This window comes from Hyperolius riggenbachi, chromosome 5 (assembly GCF_040937935.1).
Source record: "Hyperolius riggenbachi isolate aHypRig1 chromosome 5, aHypRig1.pri, whole genome shotgun sequence".
NCBI classification, from domain to species: Eukaryota; Metazoa; Chordata; class Amphibia; order Anura; family Hyperoliidae; genus Hyperolius; species Hyperolius riggenbachi.
In genome coordinates this window covers 339,430,755-339,448,509 of record NC_090650.1, presented here as the reverse complement: position 1 = coordinate 339,448,509, position 17,755 = coordinate 339,430,755, and the positions used below count along the sequence as shown (strand labels likewise).

The 17,755-nt window shown below is 41.8% G+C and overlaps 1 protein-coding gene across 4 annotated transcripts in view; it reads left to right on the top strand.

The window, feature by feature from the left end:
• Nucleotides 1-17,755, top strand: part of ALKAL1 (ALK and LTK ligand 1) — a 189,642-nt gene that overhangs the window by 153,005 nt on the left and 18,882 nt on the right. For 2 of the 4 annotated variants that reach the window (XM_068234760.1, XM_068234759.1), the window contains 3 exons: nucleotides 5,546-5,599; nucleotides 12,375-12,467; nucleotides 14,013-14,539. In XM_068234760.1, the coding sequence (XP_068090861.1) occupies nucleotides 5,546-5,599; nucleotides 12,375-12,467; nucleotides 14,013-14,230 (365 nt within the window). In that variant the 3' untranslated portion in view covers nucleotides 14,231-14,539. Of the gene's footprint in view, nucleotides 1-5,545; nucleotides 5,600-12,374; nucleotides 12,468-14,012; nucleotides 14,540-17,755 lie in introns of those variants that run through there. The other 2 variants (XM_068234761.1, XM_068234762.1) reach the window with 2 other exon arrangements.

Genomic DNA, 17,755 nt, shown 5'->3' with positions numbered 1-17,755 from the left:
AAGGCTAACATTTCTCAAATAGCTTGTAATCCAAACCAGAAACCCTAACAAATATAAACCTTCTCCTGTCTTCTTTAAAATATACACCGGTGAGTCACATATTTCCCATAATATTCATTGACTCTTTGGTAGATAAATACTCTCCCAGAGCTACAACCAGAGTTATTATTCTATTTAGGGGTTTTCTCTTCCCAGCTCTTTGCTGACTCATTGCTGTGTATTGTGAGAGTTGGCAAATGTTCTTCTACTTGCTAAAAATGAATGGGAACCACATTTAAAAAAAATGAAGCAAATACTTACCTAGGGAGAGGGAAGACTCTGGGTCATATAGAGCCTTTCGTCTCCTCTCTTGGTGCTCTCTATCCTGTGCTGGCTCCCCCCCCCCCGTTTCAGTCTCCCACCGAAAGGGTATTTGGAAGTCTTCGGGAGCCCAATACTGCACAGGTGTGAGCGTGCAAGAGAGCGTGCTTGCGCAGGTGCAGTACAGGGACGCCCTTCTTCAGGAGCACTCGGGCTCCCTGAAGACTTCTGAAGCCTCCTTCTGCCGGGTAAAGTAGTATTTGACTAAATTAGTCAAATACTGCTACCGGGCGAGTCAGCACTGGAACGAGGGGACCAGGAGAGGAGCGGGAAGGCTCTATAGGACCCAGAGCCTTCCCTCTCCTTGGGTAAGTATATGTCTCATTTTTTTAAATGCGGTTCCCATTCACTTTAAAGGAGAACTGAAGTAAGAGGTATACGGAGGCTGCTATATTTATTTCTATTTAACCACCCTGGCGTTCTATTAAGATCGCCAGGGAGGCTGCGGGAGGGTTTTTTTTAAATTAAAAAAAAACTATTTCATGCAGCCAACTGAAAGTTGGCTGCATGAAAGCCCACTAGAGGGCGCTCCTGGAGCATAATTCCGATCGCCTCCGGCGATCAAAATTAACAAGGAAGGCTGCAACGAGCAGCCTTCCTTGTTTGGCTTTCCTCGTCGCCATGGCGACGAGCGGAGTGACGTCATGGACGTCAGCCGACGTCCTGACGTCAGCCGCCTCCGATCCAGCCCTTAGCGCTGGCCGGAACTATTTGTTCCGGCTGCGCAGGGCTCGGGCGGCTGGGGGGGACCCTCTTTCGCCGCTGCTCGCGGCGGATCGCCGCAGAGCGGCGGCGATCGGGCAGCACACGCGGCTGGCAAAGTGCCGGCTGCGTGTGCTGCTTATTATTTGATGAAAATCGGCCCAGCAGGGCCTGAGCGGCACCCTCTGGCGGTAATGGACGAGCTGAGCTCGTCCATACCGCTAAGGTGGTTAATCAATACTAGTTGCCTGGCAGCCCTGCTGGTCTATTTCTCTGCAGTAGTATCTGAATAACACCAGAAACAAGCATGCAGCTAGTCTTGTCAGATCTGACTTTAATGTCTGAAACACCTGATCTGCTGCATGCTTGTTCAGGGGCTATGGCTAATAGTATTAGAGGATCAGCAGGGCTGCCAGGCAACTGGTATTGCTTAAAAGGAAATAAACATGGCAGCCTCCATATACCTCTATCCCCTTTAATAACATAGCCAAATAGGGATGAAAATCAATCAATCAATTATTTTAAAGTCCTATTTCCCCTTCATTCATTTAGTCTACTCTTTGAGACCATATGTAGTTTTGCACACCAGATGTGTCTGTCAATTGCTACTTCTTTCTGCTGTTGCATAGCATGTTCATAGCTGCACATTTGCTGTCTATCAATCTTAGCTATCTGCTATCCTCTTCGTGCTCTAAGTTTTTCCAGACATCAAGGATTTCTCCAAAGATTCTGGTCATCTCATTAGGTGACCAAAATATTTGAGTTTTAATAGTAGTATCAACCCTTCAAGTGAACAGTCTGGCCTTTTTTTGCTAAATATTGACTGGTTAGATCTTCTGGCAGTCCAGGGAACTCTCAGTAGCTTTCCCCACATCCACAATTCGAAAGCATCAACTTTTCTATGCGTGGCCTTATTTAGAGTCAAACATTTACAGCTATATATTATCAACACTTAACGATCCTAATTTTTGTTGGTAAAGTGACATCTCTTTCCTTAAAGGACTTACGAAGCGAAAATTGGTAAAAACATTTAATACCTATTGTGATTTCACAACCTTACGGGGCGCCATTCGCGCCCCCGATCCATTCTGCCACATCTTTTATAAATCCATGGCTCCTGTGGGGTCCCGACCTGATCCCTCGGGTCATCTTCACTTGCCCCAATTAACATGGCCGCCGGGTCCTGCCGCACCTACGCTGTTCTCATAGACGCAAGCGTGGCTGCACAGCTCTGAATCCTCCTCCAGCTCTGACCTCGCTCCCGGCGGTCTCATGGATGTAAAGCATGCGAGACTGCCGGGAACAAGGTCAGAGCTGAAGGAGGACTCAGAGTTGCGCATCCGCTTTCGGCTAGGAGAACAGCGCAGGCGCGGCAGAACCCGGCAGTCATGTTAATTAGGGCAGGTAAAGGCGAACCAGAGGGATCGGGTCAGGACCCTACAGGAGCCATGGATTTATAAAAGAGATGCGGCGGAATGGACCAGGGGGCGAGGATGGCGTCACCCAAGGATGTTAAATCCCAATAGGTATTTAACTTCTTTTTACTAATTTTTGCCCCGTAAGTCCTTTAACTATCTTGCCCAAGTTCGCCATAGCTTTCCCCCCAAGCAGCAAGCATGTCTTACTTTCATGGCAGTTGCAGCCATCTGCTGAGACCTTTGATCCCAGGAATATGTAATCTATTACAATGTCTACTTTTTCCATTTATTTGCAAATGGGTTATTGTAGCAGATGGCATGTCTTCAGTTTTTTTGATGTTAAAGAGTAGACCAGCGTTGGCACTTTCTTGTTTGACATTCATGACTAGACTCTGCAATTCTTCCTCAGTTTTATGCCATCAGAGTGGTATAATCATCAAAGTCCTATATGGCATCATAATTTTTATTTTTTTATAAATATTTTTAATTATTTATTTTATTATTTTTTGCTGATAAGTTTTGATATGAAACTATTTTAATGGTTAAAATATACAAAATTATGCTTCATCCCCTGTGATCATAACAGGGGATGAAGCATAATTTTGTATATTTTAACATAAAATAGGTCAATTTGGTAAATGGGAACACAAAGGGTTATTATTTATCACCCCTTAGGGGTGATAAATAATAACCCTTTGTGTTCCCATTTACCAAATTGACCTATTTTATGCTACTGTAGGCATGATCAAAGACAAGCAGAAGCCTCTTTCACAAAGAATGACAGAAAGTGTAACATCTGCTTTATATTGAAGAAGAAACTTATAGTTTCAAAAGCTTGCAAACTAAGTACAATTGGTCATTAAATGTATCACCTAAATCAACAATTGTTGGTTTGAAATCAGCTGATCACGACTAGACCATTCCTCACTGATTATTCTAGAACTAAACAGTCTCTGAACAAGCTTTTAAAGCATACCTTAGTGGTCATAAATTAAAAAAATGGGGGAGCAGGCATGTGCAGGAAGCGGTCCTCATGCCCACAGCTCACCCCATTCTCCTCTGTTTCCCTCCATTTTCTTCTAAAGGTCCTGTGAAATTACTTCCTGCTCAGCAAGGTTGGTGAATAGTGTGCAGGCTATGTCGTGGTGGAGCCCAACCTTGACCGTGCTCCCGCAGCCGGGAGCACTCTGCGATTGCGCACTACGTAGTCATGATGTGTTAAAATTTGTGACCACTAAAGTATCCTTTAAATTATGTTGAGAGCAGTGCCCAGATAGAGAAATAGTTAAAAACTCTAGGTCGCACCCATTGGGCCCGTTTTTGCCTTTGCGTATTTTATTTATTTTTTCCCATAATTGCCTAGGTGGCACTCTCTGCATTGTGTTCTGAGAATCTTAAAGGTTTTTTTTTGGTCTTTACAGCAGACTAATGCATTGCTAGTTTCCAGTGTTCCAACATGTAATTATAAAGGTAGCCATATATCTAGCGATGTATGGAAGATTCGACCAAGAGACAAATCTCTTAGCGAATCTGATAAGAGAGAGTTCTGGCAGCTGCCCATACACCACAGACCAATTCCCAATCAATTTCATGCTAAAATCGATCTAGAATCGGCCTTTGCCGCTGTGCCCCCTAATGTAATGTCCCCCGTGCCAGTAAATGTATACATTACCTATCCGCGGCCTCCGCTTGTCGCCCGCAGGCATCCAGGATTCTTCTTCCGCTCCACGCGCCCCAGTGATTTCCTAGTAAGGGTGCACGTGTGTGACGTCACACGCGCACCCTTACCAGGAAACTACGTGGGGCGTGCGTGTATGCGGGAAGAGGATAATGCGTCCAGAGCAGCGGGGGATAACCGGAGGCTGTGGAAAGGTAATGTATACTTTACACGGGGAACCGGCGGACATTGACATCAGGGCGGCACAGCGGCGAGGCGGCAGATGGATGCTACGTAACACAGTTCAAAATGCGCAAAAATAAGTGCTAGAAGTAGCCAAGCATTTTGCAATTCAGTCAATAGAGCAAAGGGGTGCACAATTTATTATATAAATGCTACCATTTTTGCAGAGGCATGGTTCTTATCTACTAAACAAATACTTTCTAATGTGTTTGAAAATCTCTGTAAGTAATAAAAAGCGGTTTAAAAGATGGAAAGCACTGCTTCTTTTCACAAAGAATTCCCCTATATTGTCCAGATCTGATTAGCTGCTCAAGGGATCAGCTTTCCATTTTCCTTTTCATAAATTTTTACAATCTCCTGAACAATCGAGTGAGATTTTGAATGTGTTTTCCAAAATATACAGAAAAATATGAAAATCCACCCAGAAGTGAAAAGTATATAATATTTTAGGAAAGAGACTTTATCACTTACTGGACTCCAACATGGGTTTTTGAACATTCCGATAGTCTACTTTTCTCATCCCTTGCTTATTCTATCCAAACCAATCTGTTCTGCTGCCAGATATATTTATTTGCTAGCTCCACTGCAATTTTTTGGCGTATAGTTTTATAATAAAACTAATGATTTAATCGCTCCAGTTTTGCCCTTGTTACTTTACTATTTTGTGATATGCTAGAACCCCATTTTCTCAAAAAAGAGACACACTACCGCATCTTTTATAAATTGTCTATTTGTTAGTTAGGTTGCAAATAACCGTTTACTTCCTTTTAGGCAAAGCTAGCCAAAGTCTCTTCACCTTGTTTAATACGGAGAGTGGTGGCAGCATATTACCCCCGATTTCCAGCATGAAATCGATAACTTTATTTTACCGATTGTACATACAATTGAGATTGTATTTTGTATGGGCACACCAACCAATCTTAAACATTTACTGTGCTCACAGTGGATTCGCCCCCTAAAGTCTCTAATAGATGAGACCTGTATGGCAACTGTGGCATAGTACGACAGGATTGGCAGGTGGTTGTCACAGAATTTTCCTAGTCTAGCCTTCATATTCCTCAATCAACAATAAGTTCTGTATTTATTGTTAAATATGTTTATGCATGAGAATTTATTGTGTGCTTAAGCAGAACCCACTAACAAATACTTGTATGTATTTTTTTAGAAATATTTTCCAGAGATTCTACTCTTAAAGAAAAATTTTTAAATCATTTTACAGGTAAGATAATAATAATTTTGTTTTTTTCCAAATTCAATTTTCATGCATTATTATTTTGTCTGAGACGAGTTAGATCAAAGAACCCGTTAAAACATGTAAATTCAAATATATCTTGATTACTAGTTCTGGGCTGTAAAATTTCTCGTTTCCATTCAATAAATCCAGAAGCATGTTTTGGGCTCAGTAAAAATATTTTCACTAAAAGAAATCCATCTTTTGATATATACACTTAGTGATTGTAACTTTTAATATGTAAATGATGCCCAAAATAGACCAAAAAGCTATATCAAAAATGCTGGAAAATGAATAGACTATAGGTATGTTGTAAGCCAATGGTTCAGTATCTATGTCTGGCTCTTCAGGGAAATATTCAATGATTTCTATACTCACTCACTGACATGAAGTAATCCTTTATGGAGGTAGATTACAGTTAATGCTAAAGCAGACCTAAAGTGTAAATTACAAATTAAAAAAAACAAAAAAAAAAACAAAATAGAAGGATACTTTCTATGACTGTTCCCCCCTTTTACAGTACCCATTGCAGCAACAGGTATCTTCCGTATGAAGCAGTAGGGAAGCACTGCAGCAGCTCTAGTATGTGCCACAATGTATGTGCCACAGTATTTATTGTGAATGTCACAATAAATACTGTGGTTGGCAGTACACTCTTTTTCTTATCACTCCTCTTCTCTTTGATTGACTGTCACACCGCACATCTGGGCTGCTGTAAGAGCTACTTTCCACCCTCCTATAGCACAATCTCTTAGACGCCTTTGCGATGGCAGAAAACTGCTGTGGCTGTTTTTCAGGAAGGGGCATGGCTAAACAACTAAACCTGCATTTTTTTTGGCACAAAAGGTCAGTTTTTAAACATTTATTCATGCTACTCTATTACAGTATAACTTCTCTTGATTGTGCTGCTGACAGTGTGGAATTTATCTTTACACTCTCTGTCTATTTTAAGCTAGATGTTCAGTAGGATGAACTAATTTGTACCCAATTTACAAAAATCTGAATAGTTATGTTTCTTCACCAGGGATGAGCAGAAACTACGCCAGTGCGAATTTACGCATCGTAGTTCGCATCTACGCATCATAGTTCGTAGGTGAAGTTTCAGAACTACGCTTACGAATTTATGCGTAGCAAAGTGCCGCTACGCATAGCTTACGCCAAGTATGCGTAGTTAACATGTGTATTGCGTAGTGAACTACAAATGCGTTACTCGCTTCTAATTTTCCGCGTGCGATTGTATGCTTACAAATGTACGCTTTGGAAAGGGGAATGTACGCATAGAAGAGTTCCCGGTATAAGCATTTAAAGAGAAATTATTGCGTAAAATTTTCTGCATACGGGCATAAGCATCCACATGTACTATGCTTCGCACTACGCGTAATTGCGTATTTTAACGCGTAGTCTACGAAATGCATACGAAGCGAATATTTGATTTCAAAGCCGTAGTTTGGCGAAGCGTAATTGCGTAAAACTATGCGTAGTTCCAGCGTAGCGAAGTTTGCTGACAATGACCATCCCTGTTCTTCACGATTTAAAGGGGCGCTATGGCGAAAATGATGCTGTTCCATTATCCTCAGCATCAGTTGTTTATTAGGGACAGCATAATGTTCTCCATATAGCTTGTGTTAAAAAAATAGCTTCTAACACCAATTCTCTTCTTGTACACAGCTGATCTGTGTCATTACATCAGCTCTTCCTGACTGTGCAGCGACGGGGAACAGCTATCAGCCTTCCATGTCTCTGACACAGCTGATTCATTACTCGTCTCACACACTGTGTTGTTTCAGACTTCTCACATAAATATTGGCAGGAATAGAACCTGTTTATTTAGTTACTTTGTATCTGGTAGAAGCCTGCAACAACACAGTGTGTGAGCCGAGCAATAAATCAGCTGTGTCAGAGACACAGAAGGGTGATAGCAGTTAGAAGAGAGCAGATAACAGCTAACTTCTATCGCTACCCCGTCAAGAAGAGTTGATGTAATGATGCAGATTAACTGTATACAAGAGCAGAATTAGTGTTAGAAACTATTTTTGTATGGAGAAAATTATGCTGTCCCTAATTAACAACTGATGCTGGGGATAATGGAACAGCATAATTTTCGTCACAGTGCCCCTTTAACTGGAACTTGGTATAACTCCTACTTCCCATGCTGAAGACCAAAGCAATCTGGTTCTCCATGGTGTAAAGCGTTCTTCCACCATATGACTTGTTGTACAAGTGATTTTGTAACTGAATGCTATTATGTATTATCTCTCAACTTTAGTTTCCAGCTGCTTTAGAAAATTACTGGAAGTCATGACAACAGTACAGGTGTAACTCGCAAAAATTAAAATTGTGCAAAAGTCCATTTATTTCAGTAATTCAACTTAAAAGGTGAAACTAATATATTAAATAAGAACCCTTTGCAGGTGGTGTGGCTTATTTAGCTGAATAGAGTCTGACACTTTGAGCCTAGAATATTGAAAATTTTCACAATATTCTAATGATCTGAGATTTTGATTTTGAGGTTTTCATAAGCTGTAAGCCATAAAATCATAACAAATAAAGGCTTGAAATATCTCACTTTGCTTGCAATGAGGTATTTTCATACATTAGTTTCACAATTTAAGTTGAATTACTAAAATAAAAAGACTTTTGCATGATATTTTAATTTTTTGAGTATGTATGTGCAGTACAGCTTATTAAAGTATTAGACTATATTAAAATGATGTGAAAAGGACTATTTTTTCTTTGTAAAACTATTTTTATTTTGTAAAACCTCTGCATTGCAAGTCCTACCATAGCGTCATATCAATCCATACCGTGCACTGACAAAAACAAAAAATAGCCTGAAACAGCTGTCTATAAGCTTTATTATATAGCTCTGAAAATGTAATAGGCTGTAAGCTGTATGGTAAACCAGCTGTTCAAGATTTATATCTAATATTTCAGGGATGTACAGCAATTATTTGCATATTCACTCACTGTCCTAAAGTAGTGCATTATGACATAACTTACATGCAAAGCTGAAAACATTCAAACACCTTCTGTTTTGGGAACACAAAATTGTACATAGTAGATTGCAAGCAATGTTAAGAGAATGTTTTTGCTCCTGATATACTGCTGAAAGATGTTTAACCACTCTGCAACTGCCTAACGCCGATTGGCAGCCGCAGAGTGGCTCCCCCAGGACCACCTAACGCTGAAAGGCATCAAGTCCTGGGGGAGGAGATTAGCGGGGATCGCGTGCGCATCCCCGCTTGAGTGACGGAGCTCAGCTCCGTCAACAGTCTACCATCGGCGATCGTTGCTGACAGGCTAAAAGAAAAAAGAATCAGCTGTTTATTTACGTTGTGCAGCGCTGCCATCTACTGCGGTGCTGTACTGGGGACAGCTCTATCACTTGGCTGTCCCCTATTTCGCCTCACTAAGCGTTTCCCTCTCATAGGTCTATGAGAGAGGATCACCCTTATTGTACCTCAGGGGGAGGGAGGGGATGGGGGGAAAATAGTAACATTAATTTAAAATAAAAGAACAAATTAATTAATTAAAAAAAAACAAAAAACGGGGGGCGTGGCTTGATGCTGAGACAAGATGACTGCTTAACTCCGAGCTCCCGCTTCTCACCCACACGCCTTCCCCAGCCAGCTTTTACCTACTATGAGATCATCTCGTAGGCAGCAAAACATAGCGGCCTGGGACTTCTCAAACACAGATCGGGAGAACAGTCTTGGAGCTATTCCGCTCACAACGAGGCAACTCTCAGGCCTCTAAGATGGAGCCAACAGCTGATAAGCAGTTAGCTCAACCACCCTCCCCAGAATCCTCGCCACCGATGACATCTAAAGCCTCTGGCAAACAAAGTAAACTCCTATCTTGGTGGACATCCATGATATGGCGGAGGATATAAAGCGCTCTTTTCATTCGGCCATAGTGGAGGTGCGTCATGATGTGGCAGCTATAAGCTCTAAGCTGCAGACACTGGAGGAGGATGGAGCTCGAAGAGACTCTCGCATCGCTAAGCTCAGACACACTACGGATCACCACAGCGCTCAGCTTGCTGAACACACAAAGTATCTTGAGGACGTTGATAACTGTGGTCACCGGGGTAACATCCAAGTGAAGGGCCTCCCCGAGTCTGTCGCACCTGACCAGATTCAGCACGCCTTGGGGGCCATCTTTAACAGCCTGCTGAAATGACAGGATGATACACCCATTGCATTTGTCCGAGTACACAGGGCCCTTAAACCGTGTGGCGCGGACTCTGATCAGCTTAGGGATGTTGTATGCTGCCTAGAATCCTTTCAAGTTAAAGAAGAGGTGTTACATGCAGCAAGAAGTCAGGACAAAATCTGATTTAATGAACATACTGTTCAACTATTTCAAGATCTTTCGGTAATCACTCTGGCCAAAAGGCGCATATTAAAGTCGTTATTACAAGCTCTCAGAGAGAAAGGGCTACCATACAGATGGAGGTTCCCGTTTGCCCTGACTGTCCAACACGAGGGACATTTGTTTACTTTGTGCACGGCAGCAGGTATCCCAGAATGTTGTAAGGATTCGGGCCTCCCTTCAGTGGAAATCCCTAATTGGGACTGTGATATACTCCCCAAGTCTATGACTTTTAACAATGCAGACAGATCTGAGCGATTCTCAGGATCCCAGGACCGCATAAGACAGAGATTGAGCAGTGGTGACGCAGGCAGTAATTCTAAGAAAAAGCCTCAAGCTCCGCACTATGACTCTACTTCATTGGATGGTGAATGAGGGCATCATACGATTTATACATTGGTTACTTTATCCTGTTTGCCCCCTTTATGCCTAGGATTCTCTCTAGCCCTGCCACTACATCCTATGATGGACCAAATGTGACTCTTGAGCAATATGCTTGCCTTTCCGTTGGACACATTTAGACTACATAAACGACTAAGCATACTAGGAATAAAGTGGCTCTGCTATCTGTTAAAGTGGATCCGAGACAAACTTTTGCGGTCTTCATTTTTGTGCCCCTTACATATAGTTTCTGGGGCATTCATCCCCCCAAATGCTTATTTTTGTTACACTAATAGATTATAAATCTAATAAACTATAGGAGCCCCGCCCCAACTCCTCCAACGCCTCGGCGTTCAGTCCCATGCTGCAATAAATCATGGAAGCTGAGCCTGGCGAGGAGGAACATCTCATTTACATTTGCCTGCCCCACTGCGCGCTGATTGGTGGAGGCGGACAGTGGGGCTGGAGCGGAGGCAGGAAAATGCTGTGCGAGGAGGGGGCCATGGGCAGTGCACACTGGCATCTAGGCAGGCGGACGATTCTCCTGTAACTGTTTCCCTCTGCCTCCGCTACTTAGACTGCATGTCACAGTCAGAGCGACCCGCTGCGCCGCTATGACAGAACAGCGGGTCGCCTATCAGCGTGCATACAGACAGTCTTCCTGTATGCCTGCTGATAGGCGACCCGCTGTCTTGTCGCTCTGACATGCAGCCTGAGTAGCAGAGGGAGAGGGAGACAGTTACAGGGGAAATGGCTGCCGAAGGTAAGACGATCAGCGCCCCCCCATACTACCTATTCTGACTGGGGCAACTATACTGGTTGGGGAAACTATACTGGGGCGAACTATACTATCTATACTGGGGGGGCAACTATGCTTGCTATACTGACTGGGGCCAACTATACTATCTATACCGGGGGACAACTATATTCGCTATACTGACTGCGGCCAACAATACTATCTATACTGAGTGTGAGGGGCAACTACACTAGCAATACTGACTGGGGTCAACTATACTATCTATACTGCGTGGCAACTATACTAGCTATGCTGGGGAAACTATACTAGCTATACTGACTTGGGAAAATATACTGGGGCCAACTATACTATCTATTCAGGGGGCAGCTATACTATATACTCTGCACACTGATTTCAGATGCAAGGGGGCAGAGAGGAGAGTGGAGTTCACAGACTGAGGGGTGGAGATACAGAGCAGCTTTGCCTGTGTGTGATGATGACAAGCAAAACATGGCCGCACTCATTGTATCACAGGAAGAAATGATCATATACTGTTGAAGCTGTTTGCAGCTGGATTTACTGTGTAAACCATCTAAACTTTAGGTAAGATATATAGACAAGTTTCTTGCTACAGTTATTTTTTATCTCGGATCTCTTACTAATTGTTTTCTTTGGCTGGTTAACCTGACTTTCAGCCCTTCATTTCCAGGTTATATTAATATGAACTTCCACTGTGTTGTACAGGTATATAATACCTTATAATGCTTATGCCTTTAGAACATATTATATGCTTTTACCATCTTTTAGGTCAAGATAATGTTATCAAAACTATATTGAAAGATACATAACTGTTTTTACATCTAACGAGTGGATTTCATGATGAAAATTTTGTGTTTCATGGCTGGGGCACTTCTAGCACATCTTTAATGTGGGTGTTGCGGATCTTCCAAGTCGAGTGTTAGTGTGTCTTCCTGTTAGGAAAATGTGTATATATGAGACAGTGTTTGGTGGTCTTCCATCTCCCCCCCCCCCCCCACAGTGTACTTTCTAAGACCCTGAACAATGAACCCACTACAGTAGTGAGTGTGGCCCTCCAAGTCACACTCACTTGGGATTGATATTCACATTCACTTCATTTCTCTTTTCTAAGTATCAGGTATTACAGTGTCTAATCTTTTGAGGTTGTTATATCACATTGCTATATCCAGTGCCAATTGGTTTTGCTATTTTCCATGCTCTCCTTTTTCCTTTTTCTTATCTATACTTATGTAGCTCATTCTCCCTACCTGACTGGGAAACCTGCAGAGCACACACGTTTGCTTATACCCTGGGAACACCTGGATATGACTTCTTCTGATGGTGCAGGTGAGGAAAATGTTACTAGATGCTAAAATGGAAGTTTGTCTCCCTCAATGTTAACGGATTAAATACACCTGAAAAGAGATCTTCGGTTTTTGACCTTTTGGTAAAACAAAAGGTACAATTTGCATTTTTACAGGAAACACACTTCAGATCTCGTCATGTGTCTACCAAGTTTGATTTTAGATACGCTCTGGCCTTCCATGCGACTTCTCCCTCCTCTAAGAGTAAGGGGGTATCTATTTTCATTCACAAGGATGTACCATTCAAGGTGGAGGAAGTGGAGAGTGACAGTGACAGTGAAGGGAGATATTTATTCATCCGGGGAGAGGTTGGAGTTAGAACTATTGCTTTAGCCTTCCTATATGCTCCAGATCCTAATCAGCCTACCTTTTTGGCATCTATCTTATCACATGTCTTCAATTTCTACTCAGGTATTTTGGTATTGGGAGGTGACTTTAACGTCCCTCTCAACTTGGTAATTGCTCAAATGGTTCCTCTTCCCTATCTTACAAAGCTCTGAAATTTATTAAAAACCACCTGTGCAAATTGACACTTATGGATCCTTGGTGTATTTGTCACCCCAAGGAATGTGACTATTCTTTCTACTCCTCGATCCATCAGAAATATTCTAGGATTGATTACTTTTTCTATCCCAAAGAGACTTGTCCTATGTGCTTGAATCCTCTTTAGGAACTTGCACAATATCGGATCATGCTCTGATTTTTCTAACGCCTAGATTCCCGGAGAAGGTTGCTAAAACATGGTCCTGGAGACTCAATCCTCAGTTGTTAGCAGACAAAGTTAGAATTGAGAGAATTAAAAATGTTTTGACTGATTTTTTTGATAGAAACATGAACTCTGAAACATCACATTTAACATCTTGGGAAGCACACAAAACGGTAGTCAGGGGTCATTTTATTCAAATGGGGGCAAAATTGAAAAAGGAAATGGAATACGATATTGCAGATGTATTAGCAGACATTTCTAAACTGGAACTTCTCCACAAGCGTTTATTGGCTTCCAAAACCTTGGAGGAATTCACCTCTCGCAGAATGTCTTGACAAAACTACTATCTATGGATGCCAAACATAAAATCATGGCTGGCAGGAGGATTTTTTATGAATTTGGAAATAAAAGCGGCAAATATCTAGCTCGAGCTCCAAACACATATCTCCCACATTTTTGACTCTAAAAGTAAGCAAAAGATGGTGAGGTCCGAGGACATTGTGGAGGAGTTCCGGAAATTTTACATGTACCTTTACAATATCCAGGAAACTCATTTAGAAAAAAGACTACACCCACATAGGTCTGCTAAGATCAGGGAATACCTTGCTAAACATTCCAAACCTCTTCAGATATCTAAATCTCCAAATCTGAAATGGATGATTTGGAAGCCCCCATTAGCTCAGATGAGTTTCTTATGGCTGTTAAAGCTTTGAAACCAGGCAAAGCTCCTGGGCCGGACGGCCTGACATCCCAGTACTATAAAACGTTCAGTGGCATCTTCGATTCTGCTTTTACAGCTGCTTTTAATTTTGTGTTCTTTAGACACAAGACCTTCCCCTCAATTTTTGGAGGCCCACATAGAAGTTATACACAAACCAGGGAAAGACCCAGGAAGGACCCAGGATCCTGTGCTAACTACAGACCCACTTCCCTGCGCAGGCCCAGTATGGTCTGTGCCTGCGCAGTACGCTCCTGGTGACATCAGCGGGATAGAGGACACAGCAACGCAGGCACAGTGGTTTTCAGACTTTAAAGTCTGAAATTCCAGAAGTGAACCGGACCCGGGGCTGGAGCATCAGTGAGTGGCTGTGCGGGCACAGGATGTCTGCGGGGGACCATTAGAAGCCCTGGGCAAGTTCAACTCGTTTTCCCTCGACCCCCCCTACAGTGTTCCTTTAAGGACTGGCTTAGAAATGTGGAGTCGGTGGTGGTCATGGAAGGACTGGACTCCATGATTAAAGATATAGCTGTGAAACACACCTTTACCTGGGCATTATGGGTGGAATTCCAATATTCAGATGAATATAAACAAATTATGGATGAATGTGCATTTCTGATTGAGGCTTCTTTGGGGGGATGTGAGGCCAATTATAATGATTGGCAGGTGTAGACACTTTCTACTATCTGATTTCTTCCTCTTCTACTAGCTTTCCTTCTTTTTTTCTTTTTCTTCCCCTTTTTCCTCTTTTTTTCCCATCTTTCTCCCCTGCTTTATTGGCACTGGATCAGATGTGTTAGTATATGATTGCTCTATTAGTTAAAACCATTAAACTTGATCACAAAAGCATTACAATTGATACTTGCTAAATCTTGCATATCTTGTCTGAATAGATTACAAATCTAAGATGATGATCTGTATGTTATTGATGTTGATGTTTTCTACTTAACGTACAGTATACTTGTTCTTTCTGTATACATGTAACCCTGTTTGTACTATTTCTGGACTCAATTCTGTTTTCAATAAACTTTGTGAAGAAAAACAAAAAACAGAAAACAAAGCCTGCAGCACCGATCAGATGCCACCAAAAGAAAGCTCTGTTGGTGGCAGCAAAAGGAGGAAAAATTCATTTGTGTGCTAAGTTGTATGGTTCGGAAGTGAGCTGTTAAAGCTGCAGAGCACTGAATTGTAAAATATCCTGGTCACTAGGGGGTGTAAACCTGTGGTCCTTAAAGAGACACTGAAGTGTTAAAAAAATGTATGATATAATGAATTGTATGTGTAGTACGAATAATTACTAGAATATTAGTAGCAAAGAAAATATTCTCATATTTTTATTTTCAGTTACCTAGTTTTTGTATTACATTGCATCATTCTCTAATATTTGCTGTTTACACACTACTCAGCATTCTAAATGATTTTGCAGAGCATGCAAGTGAACTTTTGAACCCCTTCTCTGCAGAGAAAAAGAAATTACTATGACTGACAGTTGAGATAACAAGCTTCAGAAGACAGAGGTCTCTGCGACTTTGAAAGTCGTGGAGCTCAATGGCTTTTTTGCATAGATAACTACTGGAGTTTTTTTTAACTCTTGCTGTACTGGAAACAATATTAGACGTATGTCTCTGCTCCTAATGTTTTATTTCTTAGCTGTACTACACATGCAAATCATTATATCATCATTTTTTTTTTCGCTTCAGTGTCTCTTTAAATGGTTAATATCTGTTAGGGCTGAAACACACTGGCTGTGTTTGCTTTTTGAAAAACCCATTCTAATTCACTTGAATGAGAATTGCGGTAAAATCACAGCCTATTTGCAAAATTGTGGCAAAATTATTTTTTGCAATTTTGCAGTGATTTTTAAAAAAATGTAGTGATTTTTTCACGATGCTCATTCAAGCAATCATGCATTTTAAAAAATGCGACCGCAGCGCAAAATAAAACCAGCGCGTTTATCAGCCCTCAGTGTTATTTTTTTTCTGACCTATTTGCTTAATGTTAAAATGTCTTTACCTGAAACATACCTTTTAAAAGTATCTCACTTGTTACACATCTGTTTTGCAGACAGACGTGCTCCCCTTGGGATAACTAATCAGTCAGGGGAGAACACATGTGAAACAGCACGATATAAATGAAATTGTGTGTGTGCTGGCAACCATTCACGTACACTAAAGAAAAAGGTCAACCCCCTCCTTCCCCTCTCAAAAAGGTGGTATTTCCTCAAGGAAAAGTGAAGTAAAGTTTTCCTGTGATCACCTCAGCTACCTAGTCATGTGAGAGAACTTCTGAGGTTCTTCATTTCCCATTCACATATGGATAGGATTGGATGTTTTAAGTGAGTGCAGAAATACTTCGCTACGCATTTCCTTTAGGAAGCAAGGAGCTAATAAGTGTCATGGAATTCAAACAGAACTTTCTTTTTCTTTTCTTTTTTTTTTTTTATATGATCAAGATCATTACACAGTAAAGATAGAAAAATAGTACAAAACAGAAAAAGTGGGTAACAGATTTACTATAATCGGGCAGCTTGAATCATGAGTTCCCTTAACCCCCCTGGCGGTATTCCCGAGCTGAGCTCGGGCTGGTTTTCACTTACCCAGAGCGGTAATCCGGAGCTCAGCTCGGGCTGGCCCAAATTCGCCATTTACTTCTGCTCCACTCTTCTTCCGGGGATCCCCGGCATCCAATCAGGACATCCGAGTGGCGGTTTGAGACGGTGCGGCGTGACATCAGGCAGCGTGATGTCATTCAGGGGGTGGAGAAAATATTGTTATGCCCTTTTTTTTACACTGATCGCCCATGTGTATATACTGTATATATATATATATATATATATATGTATACACATATATATGTATATACATGTATATATATGTACTGTATATATGTATATACACTAACAGTACATATATATCAGCGCTGCGTAATATGTTGGCGCTTTATAAATACAACAAATAAATAATAAATAAATAAATAATATACTGTATATACAGTACGTATATATGTATATGCACAAACAGTCCGTGGTTTTTTGTACTGCGCATATTCGCAGTACAGTCAACCGTTGGGACAGGAGGACGAGCCAGGGAGCAGGGTGGACGGGTGCGTGGCGGGCGGGTGCGTGCACGCGGCAGGTACGCACATGCGCACTAACATGCGGCGGTGGCGGCGGTATCACTACCTAGAGCCCGTTTTTAAACGGGCTTAGGTAGACTAGTGTGAAATAAAACAGCTGAGCCGACATACGTTACCTATTCCATTGCAGCGCGCTGTGTCCTCCAATCTCCCTTCCTTATGTTGGCGAGTGACCAATAGCTCTGTCGGCTCCCAGTGTCATGTGATGCCCAATGTCACATAACACCGGGAGCCGAGAGATGCTATTGGTCACTCACCGACATGAGGAAGGGAGATCGGAGGACACAGCTGCCTCAATAGGTAACGTATGTCGGCTCAGCTGTTTTATTTTACATACGCAGACCAGACAGGGAGAAGAGAGAGGTGGGCACACTAGTGGCTTGAAAGGAGGGAGGGGGGATTAGAGTGAAAGTTAAATTCTACTGAATACACTAGCAGAAGGAGGGAGATTGAGCAATAGAGAAAAGGGTTTCCAGCAGCATTAGACAAATTCTGAACACACCACAGCAGCACCAGACAGGGGAAGAGACACCTATGTAAAGAGAAGTGAACCAGGGACCAATAGGAGCCTTAGTGGGAAATACTGTTTGTGTTAAGTATTATTTCCAGAGATGCACTTTATTCATTGTCTATCATCTATGTGGTTATTTTAACTTTCTGTGTAACTGTGTAAAAAAAAAAAAAAGAAGAAAAAAGCTTGATGCACACCTGT